A 20,980-nucleotide genomic window follows, 5' to 3' on the forward strand; every position below is an offset into this window, starting at 1 on the left:
CACAACTCTAGTTTCTTAACAGCACTCTGCAGTATTAACCTCCTCAGCATTTAAAGTAATTCCAAACAGAAATTAAAAAACAAAAAACAGATACTTACCTAAAGAGAGGGAAGGTCTCCACGCGGCCCCCCCATTTCCCCACATGCTTCTTGGTTTGAATCCCCCGCTGCAGGAGACTTCGGAAATCTTCGGGAGCCCGAGTTCCCCTGAAGACGAGCAGCTCTGTACTGCGCACCCGCGAGTGCGCAAGAGAGGGCACTTGCACGTGTGCAGAACGGAATGGCCGTCTTCGGAAGCCTTAAAGGACACCCAAAGCGAAAATAAACTAATGAAATAAACAATTGTATATCTTCCTTCTCCTAAAAATGACTTTTTAAGATATTCCCCAGTTTTATTTTATGTTTAAATCTACTTTTTAAGTTTTAACTGTTTTTTTTGTTTTTGCTCAATGACACATTCATTGAAGTATGCCACAGCTAAACTCTATGAACTATTGAACCTTTTTATCTCTTTCCGGCTCTGAGAAGCCATTTCCTGTTAGGAAAGTGTTTCATAGTTGGAATTTCTTATCAGTGAGGGTCACACTGTAGTCACTTCCTGTCTGAGTCAGGACTGAGTCAGCCACTTACATACCTGATATTTAACTCTTTCAGGCAGAGAAAGAAAAAAAGGAACACAGCCTAGTTATTTGTGCGCTAGGCACTGTACATACCCATGTCTATCGCATCATGTCACACATCAGTTCGGGTATCCTTTAATCCTTTCGAAGACTTCCGAAGCGCAACACAAGCGGAAGAGAGCAGTCCGATCGGTGACTGCTAACGGAGGAGCTTGCGGGGGATTGCGGGTACTGTGAGAGGAATGCGAAGGCTCTGCAGAGTTCCCCAACCCTGTCCTCAGGGCCCACCAGCGGTAAATGTTTTGTGGAAATCCACAGAGGTAGTTAATCAGCTCTGCTGAGACACTAATTACCACACGTGTGCATGTTTGTGGTTTTCTACAAAACATGTTCTGTTGGTGGGCCTTGAGGACAGGGTTGGGGAACTCTGCTCTATAGGGCCCAGAGCCTTCCCTCTCCATAGGTAAGTATTTGTGTTCTTTTTTTTTTTTCTTTAATTTCCCTGTCAGACGATTTCTGTACCAAAAGAGGTACAATTTTTTAAGCGTTTCTTACACTGTAAGCATTTTTGTGGAGTGCTTGCAAGTTGCGGTCTTTTATTAATTTTTTTATTTTACTTTCATGTTTGTTGATATGGGCAGTGGTGCTGCCCGTAGCTTTTTTTTTTTTTTCTTTTTTTTACACTGAAGCCTAAACAGTTCTGCAGAGCGTGAGTAGAATTGGTCAAGTGGCAAGCAGGTAAAGCTGGGTTAGAAAGAACACAGAATATTCAGGTTTTCAAACATTTTAAACTACGGCAGCTTCCTGGGCATCAGTGTGAGAATAGCTGGTCTAAAGACAAAAAGAGCCGTACACAGGAGCGTAACTACAGGGAAGCAGCCCGCAGCTGTAAGAGGGCCCCAACTACTACCTCAGTCTCTCGCATAAAGGCATCCATCCTTCAGATCAGGTGTTTTTGTGGCTACACTTGTTATGGGGGTGAAGATTATGTCTACACTTGTTTTACGCAGGGTGGTGGAGTCGGTACTCGACTCCAACTCCGACTCCTCAGTTTACGAAACCACCGACTCTGACTCCAGGTACCCAAAATTGCTTCGACTTACTAGGGCCGTGGATTTGGTACAAAAATCCTCCAACTCCAGACTCCTCCGTTTATGAAACCACCGACTCCAACTCCGACTCCAGGTACCCAAAATGGCTCAGACTCCGACTGTAACTCCGACTCCACAGCCCAGGTTTTATAAACGTTGCAAGATAGACTTCCAGGCTGTCAGGGTCACCTGGGGGAGCCAATGGAAAGGGTTTAAACATTGAGCGGCCCCCTCAAAGTTTTTCTGAGGGCCCCATGATTTGTAGTTAGGCCCCTGCCCGTTCCATCACCAGTTTCCCCGTTCCATCACCTGCAAACATGGTTCCGAAGAGGAGAACTTCTTCACAGATGACAGCAACGGCCTAGAAATAAGGCTAATAAAGAAAATTATTTTGGATAGCTTTAATTCTGAAAAAGAATCCTATTCCTCAACTTTTTTCCACACATCGTTCAGCGCCGTTGCAGTTACGTAATGCTTCTTTCCTACAAACTTTTTATTTCACTGCATACCACACGACACGTCATCTCGAGGGCATACGACAAAGAATATCAACACGCTCTGAGGTAAACATGTATGACATTGGGTTTCGGTATACCAACCGTGACATAGGGGGATACAGGAAAGAATGTTTATGAACAATGTGGAAAAAAGTCATTGCTACAGCTTCAAATGACCAGACTGAATGGCAATTACTGCAGAACATGAGGTACAGTGTATACATTTACTTCACGGTAAGACAAGAACATAGGCCAGGCATTAGCAGCCATCTTTGTTGCTTGGTTGCAGGTATTGTGTACACCAACACAAACTAATGGGCAGCACCTCCTTTAACCCCCAACCATCCCCATGTACGATTGACTGAGCAGAGAATTAATTTACCCTTTCTAATCTTACTTTTTTGTAAAAAGGGATATTGGAAATAACCTTGAAATGGAGTAGATACATGCAAGGCAGGTTATCTGTGCAGTTGTGATGATAATTAATTTGTATGGTGCCATCATCTTCAGATACAAATGTGAGTTCATAATACACATAAGATATACAACAATAATGTGGCAGTAGCTAATACAGACAATAACCGAACATACAGCAATTACTGGAAACAATAGGGGAGATAAACCTTCCCTTAAAGCAGAGCCAGGACAAGGTCCTCCAGCACTCAAGGCTGAGACACCAAAGTGCGCCCCTCGATCCCTCTCACCCCAGCCGTCACACTCTTATTGATATTAGACTAAGAGGCGCCCCAGGGCCCCCAACACATTAATCTCTAGTTATCTGGCTTGCAATCACTGCCATGTATCCCCTTTTCTTATATCTCTCTGCTTCAAACACAATAAAGGAATGATAGCCGAGTAAGTTGTGCGCCCCCTCCTACACAGCGCCCTGAGGCTGGAGCCTCTCTCGCCTCTGCCTCAGCCTGCCCCTGCCTTAAAGTGTAGCTGAGACCTTAAAGAGAAACTCCGACCAAGAATTGAACTTTATCCCAATCAGTAGCTGATACCCACTTTTACATGAAAAATATAATGATTTTCACAAACAGACCATCAGGGGGCGCTGTATGACTGATTTTGTGCTGAAACCCCTCCCACAAGAGGCTCTGGTACCGTACGGTACTCTGGGCAAACTGCCACAATGTAACAATGACACACACAGGAAATGGCTGTTTACAGCTGTCTGTTAAAGCCAGAACAGCTACATAATCTGCCCACAGTAACAATGTCACCATGTAATACATGTCAGAATGTGAATCTGGGAGAGGAAAGATTTTACAATGAGCAAACTCTGACTAAATCATGTATACATAATTATTGTAAAAATTAAGCACCTTTTTATATTAAATTATTTTCACTGGAGTTCCTCTTTAAAGGATATCCGAGGTGAAAATAAACTGATGAGAAAAACAATTGTATCGGTCCTCCTTCTCCTAAAAATGCCTTTTTTTAGCTAGCCCACCGTTTTATTTTATATTTAAAATCTAGTTTTTAAGTTTTTACTGTTTCATTGTCTCTGCTCAATGACACCTTCATTGACGTATGCCAGAGCTCAAATCTATGAATTATTGACCCTTTTTATCTATTTTCTGCTTTTAGAAGCAATTTATTGACAGGAAAGTGTTTTATGGCTGTAATTACTTATCAGTGAGGGTTATGCTATAGTCTGACTCAGTCCAACCCGGTCCCAACCCGGACAGAAAATTGCCACTTGCATACCTGATGTTTAACTCTATCTGGTTCTGGTATACGTTTAATTATTTCTATCGTCGGTACTGGGTCCCGTCACTTTTGCTGGACGAGGCAGTTGTACGCATCCACAGCGACTCCCTCCGTCTCGCTGGCACCTGCTTTACGCATGCACAGTAGGGAGGGAGTGCACTGCGCTTGCATCGACTGGCCGAAGTGACGGGACCCGGTACCGGCGATAGAGGCAGCGGAGGACGGCGGTGTGGAAGCGATCCATGCTGATGGGGCTGGGGGAAGCCCAAGGTATGTATAAATTTATTAGGTCATTCGTCTCTGGTTCTCTTTAAGGTCTTAGGTTTTCTTTAAAAGGTTACAAAATAAAATGTAGGTCTACACAAAACTTTCAGCAATTCAAAGTATTTTCCTACTATTTTTTCTTTCTCCCATGGCAAATCACAAGCGCACCCTGACGGACCATGGTGGAATTGCGGTAGTGGATAATACAATGAAAAACAATCGCATGATGTTTGCGGTTGTGATCGCTTTTCTTAGTAGGAAAGGGTCCAAACTCACATGTCTTTCAGATGTCTCCGCTATTTTATTAAAGTCAACCTGAAGGGAAAAAAAGGTCCCGATTTAGGTACTTATCTCGGGAGAAGGAAGCCTCTGAAGCTTCCACCGCCCCCCTCCAGAGCAGAGACCCCCGCCCTCTTGATGATGAATCTCACCCGCACCATGCAAGCGGAGACAGCATGCGCCTGTGCACTAGCACAAAGCCAAAAATGGCAATCTTGTATAGTGGATCTGTGCTACTGTTGTGTGTGCCTGCACAGTGCAGGTGAGCTTAGGGTCCGGGCTGGGGGCCAAATGCGGCCCACCCAAATGCGGCCTTTTCTGGGGGGCCCCAATGCTCTGTACAATTCTTAATTCCATGTTGTCCGCAAGCTGTAGCTGCAGTGCTGCATGTAGGTGCCAGCAGCAGTAACAGCCACTGATTAGCAGCTGCTAATGTGCCAGCAGCAGTAACCGCCACTGATTAGCAGTTGCCACTGTGCCAGCAGCAGCAACAGGCACTGATTAGCAGCCACAATTATGCCAGCAGCAGTAACAGCCACTGACTAGCAGCTGCCCCTTTGCCAGCAGCAGTAACAGCCACTAATGAGCAGCTGCCACTGGGCCAGCAGCAGTAACAGCCACTGATGAGCAGCTGCCACTATGCCAGCAGCAGTAGCAGCCACTGATTAGCGGCTGCCACTATTCCAGCAACAGTAACAGCCACCACTGATTAGCAGCTGCCAATGTGCCAGCAGCAGTAACAGACACTGATAAGCAGCTGTCACTGTGCCAGCAGCAGTAGCAGCCACTGTTTAGCAGCTGCCATCAAGCCAGCAGCAGTAACAGCCACTGATAAGAAGCTGTCACTGTGCAAGCAGCAGTAGCAGCCACTGATTAGCAGCCACTGTCATGCCAGCAGCAGTAGCAGCCACTGATTAGCAGCTGCCACTGTGCCAACAGCAGTAACAGCCACTGATTAGCAGCTGCCACTGTGCCAGCAGCAGAAACAGCCAGTAATTAGCAGCTGCCACTGTGCTAACTGCACACAATTTGACAAAATGTCACAGGCATAGTGTACCTGACAGCAATCAGCAAACATTGTGTTTAATGTCTCTAGTTAGGCCCCCTAGCACTCTCGAGAAGAGCAATATGGTTCTAGGCTTAAACATTTTGGACACCCATGCTCTATAGCCTAGGTTCTCAACGTGCGGTACGCGTACCCCAGAGGGTACTTCTGATGGTTCCAGGGGGTACTCAGACTTGCTATACTTCACCAAGAATAACAAATTTAGAGTTTTAGAAAATGATAAATCCCATTTAAACAACACCAAATTAGTATTTTAGCTAAATAAAAGCAATAGCAAATGCTTGTAAATTGTTTAGATCCAATTATCATGTAATATGATACATACATACATTTGTCAACGGGTACTTGCGATAAGGTTTACTATGCTAGAGGGTACTTGGTGAGTACAGGGTTTTAAAAGGGGTACATACTAATAAAATGTTGAGAAACACTGCTCTATAGGATCCAAAGGCTTCCTTCTCCCGAGGTAGCTATCTACATTTTTTGACCAAACGACAGAGGCATAGCTATAGGGGGAGGGGGAACGTGTCACTGTGAGGGCGCTCAGCATGGCCGCTGCACCCCCACATGCATGAGAGGTGGCTCGCTGGCGGCCCAAAGTGCCCTGCTCCTTTCCCTCCCTCTGCAGAATTGTTAACAGCAGCTCAAAAAGTGGGGGGCACCTCTGGTTATTTGAAGAGGGTCACATCTAGCTATCTAAAGGGGGGGACACATCTAGCTATCTGAATGGGGGAAGGGGACATATTTGGCTATCTAAATGGGGGAAGGGGGGCACATATGGCTATCTAAACAACATTGGACTCTACCTATGACCACAACCACATTCTGATGCATGGCCACTCCCATTTTGTCCAGAGGGGGGCAGAAAACCCTCTGGTAAAAGGATCTCGCAGGTTTCCTTTAATGCTTTCTCAGGGAAAGGGGGAGAGGATGGTGACACATCTGCTTTAATTTAATTAATGAGGGATAAAAGCTATGTTTTCATTGAAGCTGCGCACCAGCACATTCGCTCACTTCCTGCACAGATGACTTGTTGGTAGGTGAGGTCATCAGTACAATTCTTCCTCAGAGCAGCGCCAGTGACAGACTTTGATGCACAGCTTGCCCACAACAGACAATATGTGTTTAGTTTTCAGCAAATTAGAACTGAAGTGTATATTATGACTGAGGCTGCTTGTGGAACTGTATGTAATTCCTCCCGAATCAGGGCAGACTCGTCAGGCCCGCAATGAGGAACACGGACCTGCCCTTGAGCCAATATCAGATAATGGTCTTGCTCTGACAAGTGAAACACACAATCAATATGTCCTGGGCATCCGCCTTGGATGACGTTTCTGTGTGGAAATAGCAGCTTGACTAATGAGTTTTACATTTGCAAATGTTTCCCCCCTTTTTAGTGTCGAGCCAAGCGTTCTTCATCTTACAAAGGGCTCTCACACATGCTGATCGCAGCCCTGCCCGCCTTATACATTGTCCGGAAAATTGAAAACGAATGCGAGAACGACTTTCTGTAAAACCCGTCACACGCCTAATAAATTACTTCACGCAAAACCGTATCATTGCCAAATGATTATTTCAATTTCAAGGACCACTCCAGCGAGAAAAGTAAACAGTTAAAATCTATAAGAACCGGCAGGTTTTGGACTAGTCCATCTCCTTTTGGGGGATTCTCAGGGTGTCCACAGAAGTGTTACAGAGTCCAGGGTGACCATTTATTTATTTATTTATTGTATTTATAAAGCGCCAACATATTACGCAGCGCTGAACATTAATTTAGGTTACAGACAATATTTAGGGGTGACATACAGCAATATGACAATACAGGAATACAAGAAAACCAGACCACAGAAGCATAGCAGGGCCCTAACTGACCATGAAAGTATTCCAGGAGCATGAGTGACCAGAGCCACATTACAGGGGCCTAAGTGACCACAGCCGCATCACAGGGGCCTAAGTGACCACAGGTGCACCACAGGGGCCTGAGTGACCAAAAGCCGCATCACAGGGGCCTGAGTGACCACAGCCGCATCACAGAGGCCTGAGTGACCGCAGCCGCATCACAGGGGCCTGAGTGACCGCAGCCACATCACAGAGGCCTGAGTGACCACAGCCGCATCACAGAGGCCTGAGTGACCACAGGGGAATTAAGTGACCACAGTCACAGCACAGGGGCCTGAGTGACCACAGGGGAATTAAGCAACTACAGCCGCATCACAGGGACCTGAGTGACCACAGGGGAATTGAGTGACCACAACTGCATCACAGGGGCCTGAGTGACCACAGGGGAATTAAGTGACCACAGCCGCATCAAAGGGGCCTGAGAGACTACAGCCACATCACAGGAGCCTGAGTGACCACAGCCGCATCACTGGGGCCTGAGTGACCGCAGCCACATCACAGGTGCCTGAGTGACCACAGCTGCATCACTGGGGCCTGAGTGACCGCAGCCGCCTCACTGGGGCCTGAATGAACAAAGCCGCATCACAGGGGCCTGAGTGACCACAGCCGCATCACAGGGGCCTGAGTGACCACAGCCGCATCACAGGGGCCTTAGTGACCAAAGCCGCATCACAGGGGCCTCAGTGACCGCAGCTGCATCACAGGGGCCTCAGTGACCAGAGCCGCATCACAGGGGCCTCAGTGACCACAGCCACATCACAGGGGCCTCAGTGACCACAGCCGCATCACAGGGGCCTGAGTGACCACAGCCGCATCACAGGGGCCTGAGTGACCACAGCCGCACCAAAGGGGCCTGAAAGACCACAGCCGCACAACAGGGGCCTGAGTGACCACAGCCGCATCACAGGGGCCTCAGTGACCACAGCCGCATCACAGGGGCCTGAGTGACCACAGCCGCATCACAGGGGCCTGAGTAACCACAGCCACACCACAGGGGCCTGAATGACCACAGCCGCATCACAGGGGCCTGAGTGACCACAGCCGCATCTCAGGGACCTGAGTGACCAGAGCCGCATCACAGGGGCCTGAGTGACCAGAGCCGCATCACAGGGGTCTGAATAACTACAGGCGCATCACAGGGGCCTGAGTGACCCCAGCCACATCACAGGGGCCTGAGTGACCCCAGGCACATCACAGGGGCCTCAGTGACCCCAGCCACATCACAGGGGCCTGAGTGACTGCAAGCGCATCACAGGGGCCTGAGTGACCACAGGCGCCTGAGTGACCCCAGCCGCATCACAGAGGCCTGAGTGACCACAGCCGCATCACAGGGGCCTGTGACCACAGCCGCATCACAGGGGCCTGAGTGACCGGAGCAGAACAGGAAAACAGATATTGAGCTTGAATAATGTACCTAGGCTGTAGCACCAAGGAGTATGTATGTAGTAATAACGTACCATCAGTCATGTCCATTCCTGGGGGTGGCGAACAATGTCCAGCATGCCCGACAGCCCAGACAGGATACTTCCCATTAAAGCTGCAGTACAGAGACTGCATAAACGTCCTGTAAAATCCCACTATTCCTGGATTACCTGGAAATAAAGAAAAAAAAATAAGATGAGTTACTGATCATTCTGTCACACAGTCTACACAGCAGAGGTTACACAAACCAACACAGCATGACACACTGCAAAGTCTATTGGTTCCGTGAGTATCAGTAAGAGGCTGTTAAAGGAAACCTTATTATTGTTATTATTATTATAATAGGACAAACGGAGACAGCACACAAATGGCTTCAGTCAAATAACTGTATTGAATAGCATGCAGAGGCACACGTACGACATGTTTCGGGCGGAGCCCTTCCTTAGGTGTCTGAGGAAGGGCTCCGCCCGAAACATGTCGTACGTGTGCCTCTGCATGCTATTCAATACAGTTATTTGACTGAAGCCATTTGTGTGCTGTCTCCGTTTGTCCTATTGTACTACGTTGAGGCAGGAGTGGTGTACCTGCAGGAGTCGAGCACCGGCACAGAGGCCTAGACATAGGCCAGAAGGTGTGTGACAGGTGAATATTGGAAGATTATTATAACCTGCAGCCTCCCTGTGCCTGCGCCATCTCTGAATGATACTCCGGTTCCCCCTGGCGGCTACGTTTTGTTCTCACCGGCTTGCAAGTCGACAGGCACTGCACATTGGTGGCTCTGGCCACGTGCACCCTCGTTTGCGCTCCCATTCCCAGGAGAGTTCTGCTCAGGCACAATACGGGAAACCTCATACTGCGCAGGACGCTCCCAGTGAGGGGAACTCAAACGGGGATGCGCATGGCCAAGGCCGCCAAGCACTGTGACCACCGACTTGTGAGATTGAGAGGTAGCTGCGGCAGGGGACGCTGGTTTCGTTGTACAATATTCAAAAACGAATCAAAAACGCACATAATGAAAGTCAATGGGAACGCAATGTATTGCTTTTGTATGCGTTTTTATATGCTATTTTTTCTTCTATTGTTTTGTGATGTATTTCAGTTTCCTGTTGTCTTCCTAGTGATTTGCCTAAAACGCAATATAAAAACGCGTACAAAACGCATATGAATTTTGAATATGCAAACGCATAAAAACACAACGCAAAACGCATATGCGGGAAAAAATGCAAACGCACAAAAAAAAACCCGCACATGACAGAGAACCCGACGTTTCATGCTCTGTTATGTGCGCACCCAGCCTTACTCCTTCTGCACTGTCATATCTCGTTTGCTTTGTAAACATGTGAGCACAGCATAGATCGTATTTCAGCAGCTTCTACAGAGGGGTGAGGTGCATTTCCCTTCTCAACCTCCTGTCACTCTGAACTGCCCTCAGCCAATCAGCGAGGAGCAGGACTGTGGAAGGGGAGAGGACAAGCTTCCCTGTTATCGGCAATGTACCAAATAGAGCCAGGCTGACTGAGATAAGATTTATTAGAGCAGAAGCATTTAGGATTAGATTGAAATGCGTGCAATGCAGGGTAAGATTGCAGGCTGCATAATAAACATAGAGCAGTGGGTAAATGGAATTTGAGGGGGGAGGAGCCCTTCACAAATCACATCTAGCCTGCAATGCTGCACTATCTGGAGAACTGCTATGAAGCACGTCTTAATCTGCAGCAGTTTAGGAATGGATTTGCACTTTTCTTCACTGTAGTGTAGCTCTAGAAATCTACGCTAAACCACCACTATTACGTAGGATTTGAGAAGTTTCTTACTACGATGCAGAACTGTTCCTCTGCTGGTTAGAACAGTTTAAGAAGAAAAAACTGTTGGTACATTTTTTCTTTCAAAGTAGCTTTATAGATGCTGCTACTACTAAAAAGCTTGTTATCAGAGATTTGTAAGACAAAAAGGGAGACAATCAAGAGCTCCTGATAGTGTAGTATGTTAAGGGACACAATCTCCCATATTCACCTAGTGAACTGATACTCACAAAGGTAGGTTACCACCAATGTAACCACTGTATAGACAGGAGGGGATATTAGACCTAATCCCACTCAGGGGCATATGTCGCTCTCCATAGATGTTGAAAATCAATGAAAGGGGCAACACCCCTCCATCAAGGGTGCACTATTGGTAATGGAACAGCTAGAAACAGGGGCGCCAAAATAGAATAAAATGTATTAAAAACAGTTTAAAAAGGGAGGTAGTAATGGACTTACCTGCCCAAACAAAACCACAGAAAGTCGCGATTCAGCATATATCAGACTTAAATAAAAAAAAAAAAACTTCAAACAGTCAACGCCTTTTGCAGACATCAGCCTGCTTCTTCAGGCATTAAAGAAAAACTCCGACCAAAAATTGAACTTTATTCCAATCAGTAGCTGATACCCCCTTTTACATGAGAAATCTATTCCTTTTCACAAACAGACCATCAGCAAGCACTGTATGACTGAAATTGTGGTGAAACCCCTCCCACAAGAAACCCCTCCCAAAAGAAAAGTTCGAACTTTTTTGGGCAGTTTCCTGTCTGTGAACCTTGTTGCATTGTGGGAAATAGCTGTTTACAGCTGTTTCCAACTGCCAAAAACCATGCAGCAGCTACATCACCTGCCAACAGTAAAATGTTCACTGGAGTTCCTCTTTAAAAGGAGCAACATTGTTGAACTGTAAGCCAAAAATAGCACCTGCCCAGAAAGCCTGATTTATGCTGAATGGTGACTTTCTGAGTCTATGTTTGGGAAGGTAAGTCCACCAGTACCTCCCTTTTTGAACTGCTTTTAGTACATTTTATTCTATGTCGGCACCTTTGTTTCTAGCGGTTTCATTGTTATCAGAGATGGCCAATGACGTTCTTATTATTCCAGCTTGCATGCAGATTTAAAGCAGATTGTATGCAGCTTGGAAGTGGTCCAATTAAATAAACTTCCTGCAGATTTTAATTGGCTTCATTGAAAACTGCATGCAAATGACATTTACAATCAAAACGGGATTATCGCATCTCGCTAACCCATCTCGACTCGCCATCTTCCAACCTCGATTCTTTTATTCCACCCGAGTTCTGTTTGAACTAATGGGAAGAAATAAAAGTGTCCCGGAGGCGACATGTGACATAATGTGAGATGTGTGTATGTACAGTGTAAAACAATAATAACTAGAGTTGGGCCGAACGGTTCGCCTGCGAATGGTTCTATGCGAACTTCAGCGGTTCGCGTTCCGCAGGCAAAGTTTTGCGGAAGTTCGGTTCGCCCCATAATGCACCATAAGGGTCAACTTTGACCCTCTACATCACAGTCAGCAGGCCCAGTGTAGCCAATTAGGCTACACTAGCCCCTGGAGCCACCCCCCCCCCCCCTAATAAAAGGCAGGCAGCGGCGGCCATTAAGCTCACTTGTGTGCCTGCGGTAGTGAGAGTAGGGCGAGCTGCTGCAGACTGTCTCTCATAGGGAAAGATTAGTTAGGCTTAGCTTGTTCCTGGCTGCATACCTGTTCTGTTCAGTGAGCCCACCATACCTGTTCTGTTCAGTGAGCCCACTGGATACCTGCATACCTGTTCAGTGAACCTGCCACTGCATACCTGTACTGTGAACCCACCACTGCATACCTGTTCTGTGAACCCACCACTGCATACCTGTACTGTGAACCCACCACTGCATACCTGTACTGTGAACCCACCACTGCATACCTGTTCTGTGAACCCACCACTGCATACCTGTACTGTGAACCCACCACTGCATACCTGTTCAGTGAACCCACCACTGCATACCTGTTCAGTGAACCCACCACTGCATACCTGTTCAGTAACCCTGCCACTGCATACCTGTTCTGTGAACCCACCACTGCATACCTGTTCAGTGAACCCACCACTGCATACCTGTTCAGTGAACCCACCACTGCATACCTGTTCAGTGAACCTGCCACTGCATACCTGTACTGTTCAGTGAACCTGCCACTGCATACCTGTACTGTTCAGTGAACCCGCCACTGCATACCTGTTCTGTTCAGTGAACCCGCCACTGTATACCTGTTCTGTTCAGTGAACCTGCCACTGTATACCAGTTCTGTTCAGTGAACCCGCCACTGCATACCTGTTCTGTTCAGTGAACCCGCCACTGCATACCTGTTCTGTTCAGTGAACCCGCCACTGTATTCCTGTTCAGTGAACCCACCACTGCATACCTGTTCTGTTCAGTGAACCCGCCACTGCATACCTGTTGTGTTCAGTGAACCCGCCACTGTATACCTGTTCTGTTCAGTGAACCTGCCACTGTATACCTGTTCTGTTCAGTGAACCTGCCACTGTATACCTGTTCTGTTCAGTGAACCCGCCACTGTATACCTGTTCTGTTCAGTGAACCCGCCACTGCATACCTGTTGTGTTCAGTGAACCCGCCACTGTATTCCTGTTCAGTGAACCCACCACTGCATACCTGTTCTGTTCAGTAAACCCGCCACTGCATACCTGTTGTGTTCAGTGAACCCGCCACTGTATACCTGTTCTGTTCAGTGAACCTGCCACTGTATACCTGTTCTGTTCAGTGAACCCGCCACTGTATACCTGTTCTGTGAACCTGCCACTGCATATCTGTTCTGTGAACCCACCACTGCATACCTGTTCTGTTCAGTAAACCCGCCACTGCATACCTGTTGTGTTCAGTGAACCCGCCACTGTATACCTGTTCTGTTCAGTGAACCTGCCACTGTATACCTGTTCTGTTCAGTGAACCCGCCACTGCATACCTGTACTGTTCAGTGAACCCGCCACTGCATACCTGTTCTGTGAACCCGCCACTGAATACCTGTTGTGTTCAGTGAAGCCGCCACTGCATACCTGTTCAGTGAACCCGCCACTGCATACCTGTTCTGTTCAGTGAACCCGCCACTGCATACCTGTTCTGTTCAGTGAACCCACCACTGCATACCTGTTCTGTTCAGTGAACCCACCGCATCAGTGCGCATACCTGTGCAGTTAAGTGAACCCACCTACCTACGTGAGTGCACGCAGTGCGATATACCACTCCGTGCATACCCGATATGGACAAAACAGGTAGAGGAAGAGGTAGTGCCAGAGCCAGAGGAAGGCCACCCGGCAGGTCTGTGCGAGGTCGTGTAAATGTAATTTCGTGTGGACCTGGCCCACAGTACAGTGCTCGGAAGAAGGCACGTCCCATCACCTCCTAAGATTGTCAGGACGTGGTTGAGTATTTAGCGACACAGAACACCTCATCTTGCTCAGCCACCAGCGCTACTACTAGCACCACTTCCGCTGCATTTGACACTTCGCAAGAATTATTTAGTGGTGAAATCACTGATGCACAGCCATTGTTGTTACAGCCAGATGAATTTTCACCAGCTCATATGTCTGAGTTACGCAGCAACACTATGGATGTAACGTGTAAGGAGGATGAAGGACCTACTGATGGTGCATGTTTGGATTTTTCTGAGGCAAGCGAAGCTGGGCAGGATGATGACGATGATACGGATCCTCTGTATGTTCCCAATAGAGGAGATGAAGAGGGGGACAGTTCAGAGGGGGAGTCAGAGAGTAGTAGGAGGAGAGAAGTTGCTGAAAGAAGCTGGGGCAACTCTTTGTCAGAAACAGCTGGTGGCAGTGTCCGGCACCATGTATCGCCACCTATGTACAGCCAGCCAACTTGCCCTTCAGCATCAGCTGCTGAGGTCCCCATAGTGCCCACATTCCAGGGTGGCTCAGTGGTGTGGACATTTTTTAATGTGTGTGCCTCAGATCGGAGCAAAGCCATCTGTTCGCTCTGCCAACAAAAATTGAGCCGTAAAAAGGCCAACACTCACGTAGGGACAAGTGCCTTACGAAGGCACCTGGAGAAAAGGCACAAACAGCAATGGGATGGCCACCTGAGCAAAAGCAGCAGCAGCACACAAAAGAAAAGTTACCCTCCTTCTCCTCTTCCTCCTTCAGGTGCATCATCTGCTTCTGCCGCTTTCTCCCTTGCACCTTCACTGGCACCCTCCTCCACTCCGCCTCTGCCCTTGAGCGCTTCCTGCTCCTCTGCCCACAGCAGCAGTCAGGTGTCCGTGAAGGAAATGTTTGAGCGGAAGAAGCCAATTTCGGCCAGTCACCCCCTTGCCCGGCGTCTGACAGCTGGCGTGGCGGAACTGTTAGCTCGGCAGCTGTTACCATACCGGCTGGTGGACTCTGAGGCCTTCCGTAAATTTGTGGCCATCGGAACACCGCAGTGGAAGATGCCAGGCCGCACTTATTTTTCGAGAAAGGCCATACCCCAACTGCACCGTGAAGTTGAGAGGCAAGTGGTGTCATCTCTTGCGAAGAGCGTTGGGTCAAGGGTACACCTGGCCACGGATGCCTGGTCTGCCAAGCACGGGCAGGGCCGCTACATTACGTACACAGCCCATTGGGTCAACCTGGTGAACGATGGCAAGCAGGGCGCAGCGGACCAAATTGTGACACCTCCACGGCTTGCAGGCAGGCCTCCTGCCACCTCCTCTCCTACTGCTACATGCTCTTCGCTGTCCTCCTCCTCCTTGGCTGAGTGGCAGTTCTCCTCTCCAGCTACACAGCCCCAGCTCCGCAGGGCCTATGCTGCATGCCAGGTACGACGGTGTCACGCCATCTTAGACATGTCTTGCCTCAAAGCGGAGAGTCACACTGGAGCAGCTCTCCTGGCTGCTCTTAAGAAACAGGTGGATAAGTGGCTGACCCCGCACCACCTGGAGATAGGCAACGTGGTGTGTGACAACGGCAGCAATCTGCTTGCCGCTTTGCATATAGGGAAGCTGACACACATACCCTGCATGGCACATGTCATGAAAAAGAGGAGAACCGAGAGCCCAATATGGTGTAGTATGTCAAGGTAATTGGATAATAGAAAAGAGTATAAAATGAATACTCACAAACCAGGGTTACCTCCAGGCAACCACTGTATAGGCAGGTGAGGAGATTAACCTGTCCCCACTCAGGATTAAGAAGTCGCTCTCTGTAGGCTTGAAAACAAGAAGGGGTATCCCCCTCCACCAAAGGTGGATACAATCAGTGTTATAGTAGAGAACAGAGGCGCCAAAAGGATAAAAACAATATTTAAAAGTTTTAAAAATTGCTTGTGTATTCACAAAAGGGATATTTATTGGTATACTCCAAAAAAGATCGCAACGCGTTTCGCAGGCCAAGCCCGCTTCATCAGGCAAATACAGGAAGGAGCACACAACAGCAGTATGTCCAGACAGCACCTGGCGCGTTGCGATCTTTTTTGGAGTATACCAATAAATATCCCTTTTGTGAATACACAGTCTGTTGTGTCTGCTTGTGGGAGGTAAGTCCACCACTGCCTCCTAAGCAATTTTTAAAACTTTTAAATATTGTTTTTATCCTTTTGGCGCCTCTGTTCTCTACTATAACAATGGCACATGTCATGAATCTAGTTGTTCAAAGATTTGTGTCAAAGTACCCTGGCTTAGCGGATGTCCTGAAGCAGGCCAGGAAGTTCTGTGGGCATTTGAGGCGGTCTTACACAGCCATGGCACGCTTTGCGGAAATTCAGCGGAAAAACAACTTGCCGGTGAGACGCCCGATTTGCGATAGCCCGACTCGCTGGAATTCGACCCTGCTCATGTTCTCCCGTCTGCTAGAACAGAAGAAAGCCGTCACCCAGTACCTCTACAACTACAGTAGAATGAAACCGTCTGGGAAGATGGGGATGTTTTGGCCCAACAACTGGACACTGATGAGAAATGCATGCAGGCTCATGCGGCCGTTTGAGGAGGTGACCAACCTGGTGAGCCGCAGTGAAGGCACCATCAGCGACTTGATTCCCTACGCTTACTTCTTGGAGCGTGCTGTGCGTAGAGTGGCGGATGAAGCTGCGAATGAGCGTGACCAGGAACAGTTACGGCAGGAACAGGCATGGGACCAATTTTCATCAGACCCAGTTGTTTCCTCAACACCTGCGGCAGCACAGAGGGGGGAGGAGGAGGAAGAAGAGAAGTTGTGTGCAGAAGACGAGTCAGACTCAGAGGATGATGAGCAAGGTGTTTCTTTGGGGGAGGAGGAGGAGGAGGGGACGGCAGCAGGAGAACAACCGCAGCAGGCGTCGCAGGGGGCTTGTGCTGCTCAACCTTCCCGTGGTATTGTTCGCGGCTGGGGGGAGGAGGTTGACTTACGTGACGTCACTGAGGAAGAGCAAGAGGAGATGGATGGTACATCTGGATCCGACTTTGTGCAGATGTCGTCATTTATGCTGTCCTGCCTGTTGAGGGACCCCCGTATAAAAAACCTCAAGGGGAATGAGCTGTACTGGGTGGCCACACTACTAGACCCTCGGTACAGGCACAAAGTGGCGGACCTGTTACCAACTCACCTGAAGGTGGAAAGGATGCAGCACATGCAGAACAAGCTGTCAACTATGCTTTACAATGCCTTTAAGGGTGATGTGACAGCACAACGCCAGCAAGGTACCACTGCCACTAATCCTCCTCCCGTGTCCACGCAGTCAAAGACAGGACGCTACAGCGATCTCATGGTGATGTCGGACATGCGGACGTTCTTTAGTCCTACACTCTGTAGTCAGGAGGAGCTCCACACCAGAAAGAAGATGAGTGTGCCTCGACCTTCACCTCTGCGTCCACTGAGGTGCTCAAAGCATTCAAGTAGTAAAGAGGTCGGCACCACTCCAAGCATCAGGAAAAGCTCTTTTATTGCATCACCATTGTGGCTTAACAATGACAAACGTTGTTTCGGGCATAGCCCTTTTTCAAATTGCAACAGCCATATGCTTTACAATGCCTTTAAGGGTGATGTGACAGCACAACGCCAGCAAGGTACCACTGCCACTAATCCTCCTCCCGTGTCCACGCAGTCAAAGACAGGACGCTCCAGCGATCTCATGGTGATGTCGGACATGCGGACGTTCTTTAGTCCAACGCCTCGCCGTAGCCCTTCCGGATCCACCCTCCACCAACGCCTGGAACAGCAGGTAGCCGACTACCTGGCCTTAAGTGTGGATGTAGACACTGCTGTGAACAGCGATGAGGAACCCTTGAACTACTGGGTGCGCAGACTTGACCTGTGGTCAGAGCTGTCCCAATTTGCCATCCAACTTCTCTCCTGCCCTGCCGCAAGCGTCCTGTCAGAAAGGACCTTCAGCGCAGCTGGAGGCATTGTCACTGAGAAGAGAAGTCGCCTAAGTCACAAAACTGTTAAGTACCTCACCTTTATCAAAATGAATGAGGCATGGATCCCGGAGGGCTGCTGCCCGCCCCAAGACTAAGTCAGTCCCCGCACACACAGCATCTCTGCCTGCAAGTCGTGTGACTGGCTGCCTGGCCTGCCCCAAGAAGACTAAGTCGCTCCCAGTCCCTACACACAGCATGTCTGCCTGCAGGCCGCTTGACTACCTTCTCCGCCACCACCAACAGGGTCCGGGACTCCAGGCGGATTGCTGAATTTTTTTAGGCCGCTGCTAGCAGCGGCCGCTGTAATAATTTTTCTGGTGCGTATACATGACTGCCTAATTTTTCTGGCTGCACTGCGGGCAGCTGCAACAACAAAAGAAAAGGCATGTACATGCGCCCATTCCCCTTCGTGATCATTACCTTGCCGTGGTGAAGGGGCTTGCGTATCACAATGAAGCAATGACCGGCGCCTAGATGAGTGTCTCGGGTGGCACACCCACGATAATAAGGTCGTTGCCTCATTGTGGTCAGACCAAATTTGATCAGCTGGACAGTCACTGTTCTGTCATTCAGCTACATCAGCCAGGCGACCATATGGGCTGTAAAGCCACCAAAACCTGCACTCTCGCCATGGTGCGCACCAGTCCAGCACGGCCGTCACTACACAAACAGCTGTTTGCGGTGCGTTACACGGTGAGTTTGGTGTGTCAGTGTGAAGCAGTACCTTAATTACACTACCTGATTGATGTATACACATGCAAGATGTTTGAAAGCACTTTAGGCTTGTCATTTAGCATTCAATGTGATTTCTGCCCTTAAAACGCTGCTTTGCGTCAAATCCAGATTTTTCCCGGGGACTTTTGGCATGTATCCCACTCCTCCACCTGTGGGTCCAGGTGTTAGACCCCTTGAAACATCTTTTCCATCACTTTTGTGGCCAGCATAATTTTTTTTTTTCAAAGTTCGTATCCCCATTGAAGTCTATTGCGGTTCGAGAACGTTTACCGAACCTTCCGCGGAAGTTCGCGAACCGAAAATCGGAGGTTCGGCCCCACTCTAATAATAACCAGGCTGTTTTACTTTACTTTATTTTACTGCCTGAAAGAGTTAAGGGACAACTGTAGTGAGAGGTATATGGAGGCTGCCATATTTATTTCTTTTAAACAATAGTAGTTGCCTGGCAGTCCTGCTGATCCTCTGCCTCTAATACTTTTAGCCATAGAGCCTGAACAAGCATGCAGCAGATCAGAGGTTTCTGACATTATTAGCTGCATGCATGTTTTTGGTGTGATTCAGATCCAGCTGCAGGCAAATAGATGTGCAGAGCTGCCAGGCAACTGGTATTGTTTAAAAGGAATAAATATAGCAGCCTCCGTATTCCGTTCACTAAAGTTGCCCTTACATTTTAGGCATGGAAGTGACAGCTTCTATGAGATCCTTGTCAGGAATAAAGTAAGCATCACTGAGAATCAAATTAAAGCCATAAAAGTTTTCCTGGCAGAAAAAAACTTCTGAGGGCAGGGAGAGATAAAATACATAAACTATTGACCTTTTTCTAACTCTGGGACACTAAATAGACTGCCACTGATTACTGACAGCAAAACATTCAGCCTACTTTGTTAAAGTTTAAATATAAAATAAAACCATGAGATATCTAAAAAAAGGTCATTTTTAGGAGGGGGAGGATAAATATAATTATTTATCTTATCAGTTTATTTTCACCTCAGGCTCACTTTCAAATCTCATTTCCCAACAAAGGCATCTTTGAGCAGAGCGAGCTGTCTGATTATTTTTTCTTTCCAAAGAACAAAAAGGAGGAAAAAAAAGCCTTCAAATGAAACTTGCCATTTGCACACAAAAAAGAGGATGGGAAGCCATCAGGAAAAAAAAGGGAAAACAGGTCTGTAATGAGCATCGACCACAGGTGCGATTCTCCGCACAAAGGTCACGTTGTGAGCTGACAGGTGGGCAGCAGACAAACACACGCACATTACTTTCACTGGCCGCCGCAGAAGAGCTTGGGAACGTCTTGTGACCCGGGAGAAATGGCCGCAGCTCCTGAGGGCGCGCTAATTCTTTCCAGAAATTAGAGAGGGCCGCAGAGATAATACGATTCTGTGTCTGCCTGAAAGTGGATATTGTAATTGGGCTGTTAAAGGGAAGAGGAGCTTGTGTGCAGGTCACTTGAAGGTGTTGACAGTAAACAGCGTTAATGCATTGTGCAGGACTCTTCCTTTCAGAGAAGCCACCACGGTCTACTACCCGAGGAGGGGGGGGGGGCCCTCCTTACCTCACACCATCCACACAGCAGCCTGCGAGACATTTGCTTTCATTCAGGGCAACACTGGACAGCAGCCGCTCTGAGAAATTCACATGATGAGAATTTAATGCTGAACATTTCCGACAAAAATATTAGAAAAGACTTGGAAGCGCTCGTTTTGGACTGCAAGAAAAATACTTTGTAGCCAAAACAAATCTGCAAAGTGCACTAAATTTAACCACTTCCGTACCAGCTGTCTCTGCCCCTTAAAGAGTAACTGTCGGGCATAAAATAAAAAATCAATTCTTTATTTTTATATGGTAAACAAGTAATAAGGATGCTAACCAGGCAATCCAAAAGTTACAATCACTATTACTTTTCTTGTTGATAAATGATCATTCCCCAGTTTACCTGACTCTTATTTGGTACGCAAACAGGAAGTTGCAGGGCATGCTGGGTTGTCCTTTTTTGCTTCTCTACTTCCCCTCAGACTTCACTAATGCAGCCTGATTGGCTGAAGCCTCTTTCCCTCCTGTTTACCCTTCCCACACCTCTGTTCTTCTCTGATTGGCCAATATTTCTCATGCTGAGACAAAGCACTTTCTATAGTAAAGGGCGGGCAAATCAGGCAGAGGAGAGTAAGGGAGGTAATGACATCAGCAT

The 20,980-nt window shown here is 47.9% G+C and overlaps 1 protein-coding gene across 6 annotated transcripts in view; it reads right to left on the bottom strand.

The window, feature by feature from the left end:
- Positions 1 to 20,980, bottom strand: part of LDAH (lipid droplet associated hydrolase) — a 332,993-nt gene that overhangs the window by 242,641 nt on the left and 69,372 nt on the right. For all 6 annotated transcript variants that reach the window (XR_011031325.1, XM_068280211.1, XM_068280213.1 and 3 more), the window contains one exon: positions 8,889 to 9,023. Coding sequence is in view for 5 of the 6 variants with exons in the window: in XM_068280211.1 (XP_068136312.1) it covers positions 8,889 to 9,023 (135 nt within the window). In the remaining variant the exon portion in view is untranslated. The remainder of the gene's footprint in view (positions 1 to 8,888; positions 9,024 to 20,980) is intronic.

This window comes from Hyperolius riggenbachi, chromosome 4 (genome assembly GCF_040937935.1).
Source record: "Hyperolius riggenbachi isolate aHypRig1 chromosome 4, aHypRig1.pri, whole genome shotgun sequence".
Taxonomy (NCBI): domain Eukaryota; kingdom Metazoa; phylum Chordata; class Amphibia; order Anura; family Hyperoliidae; genus Hyperolius; species Hyperolius riggenbachi.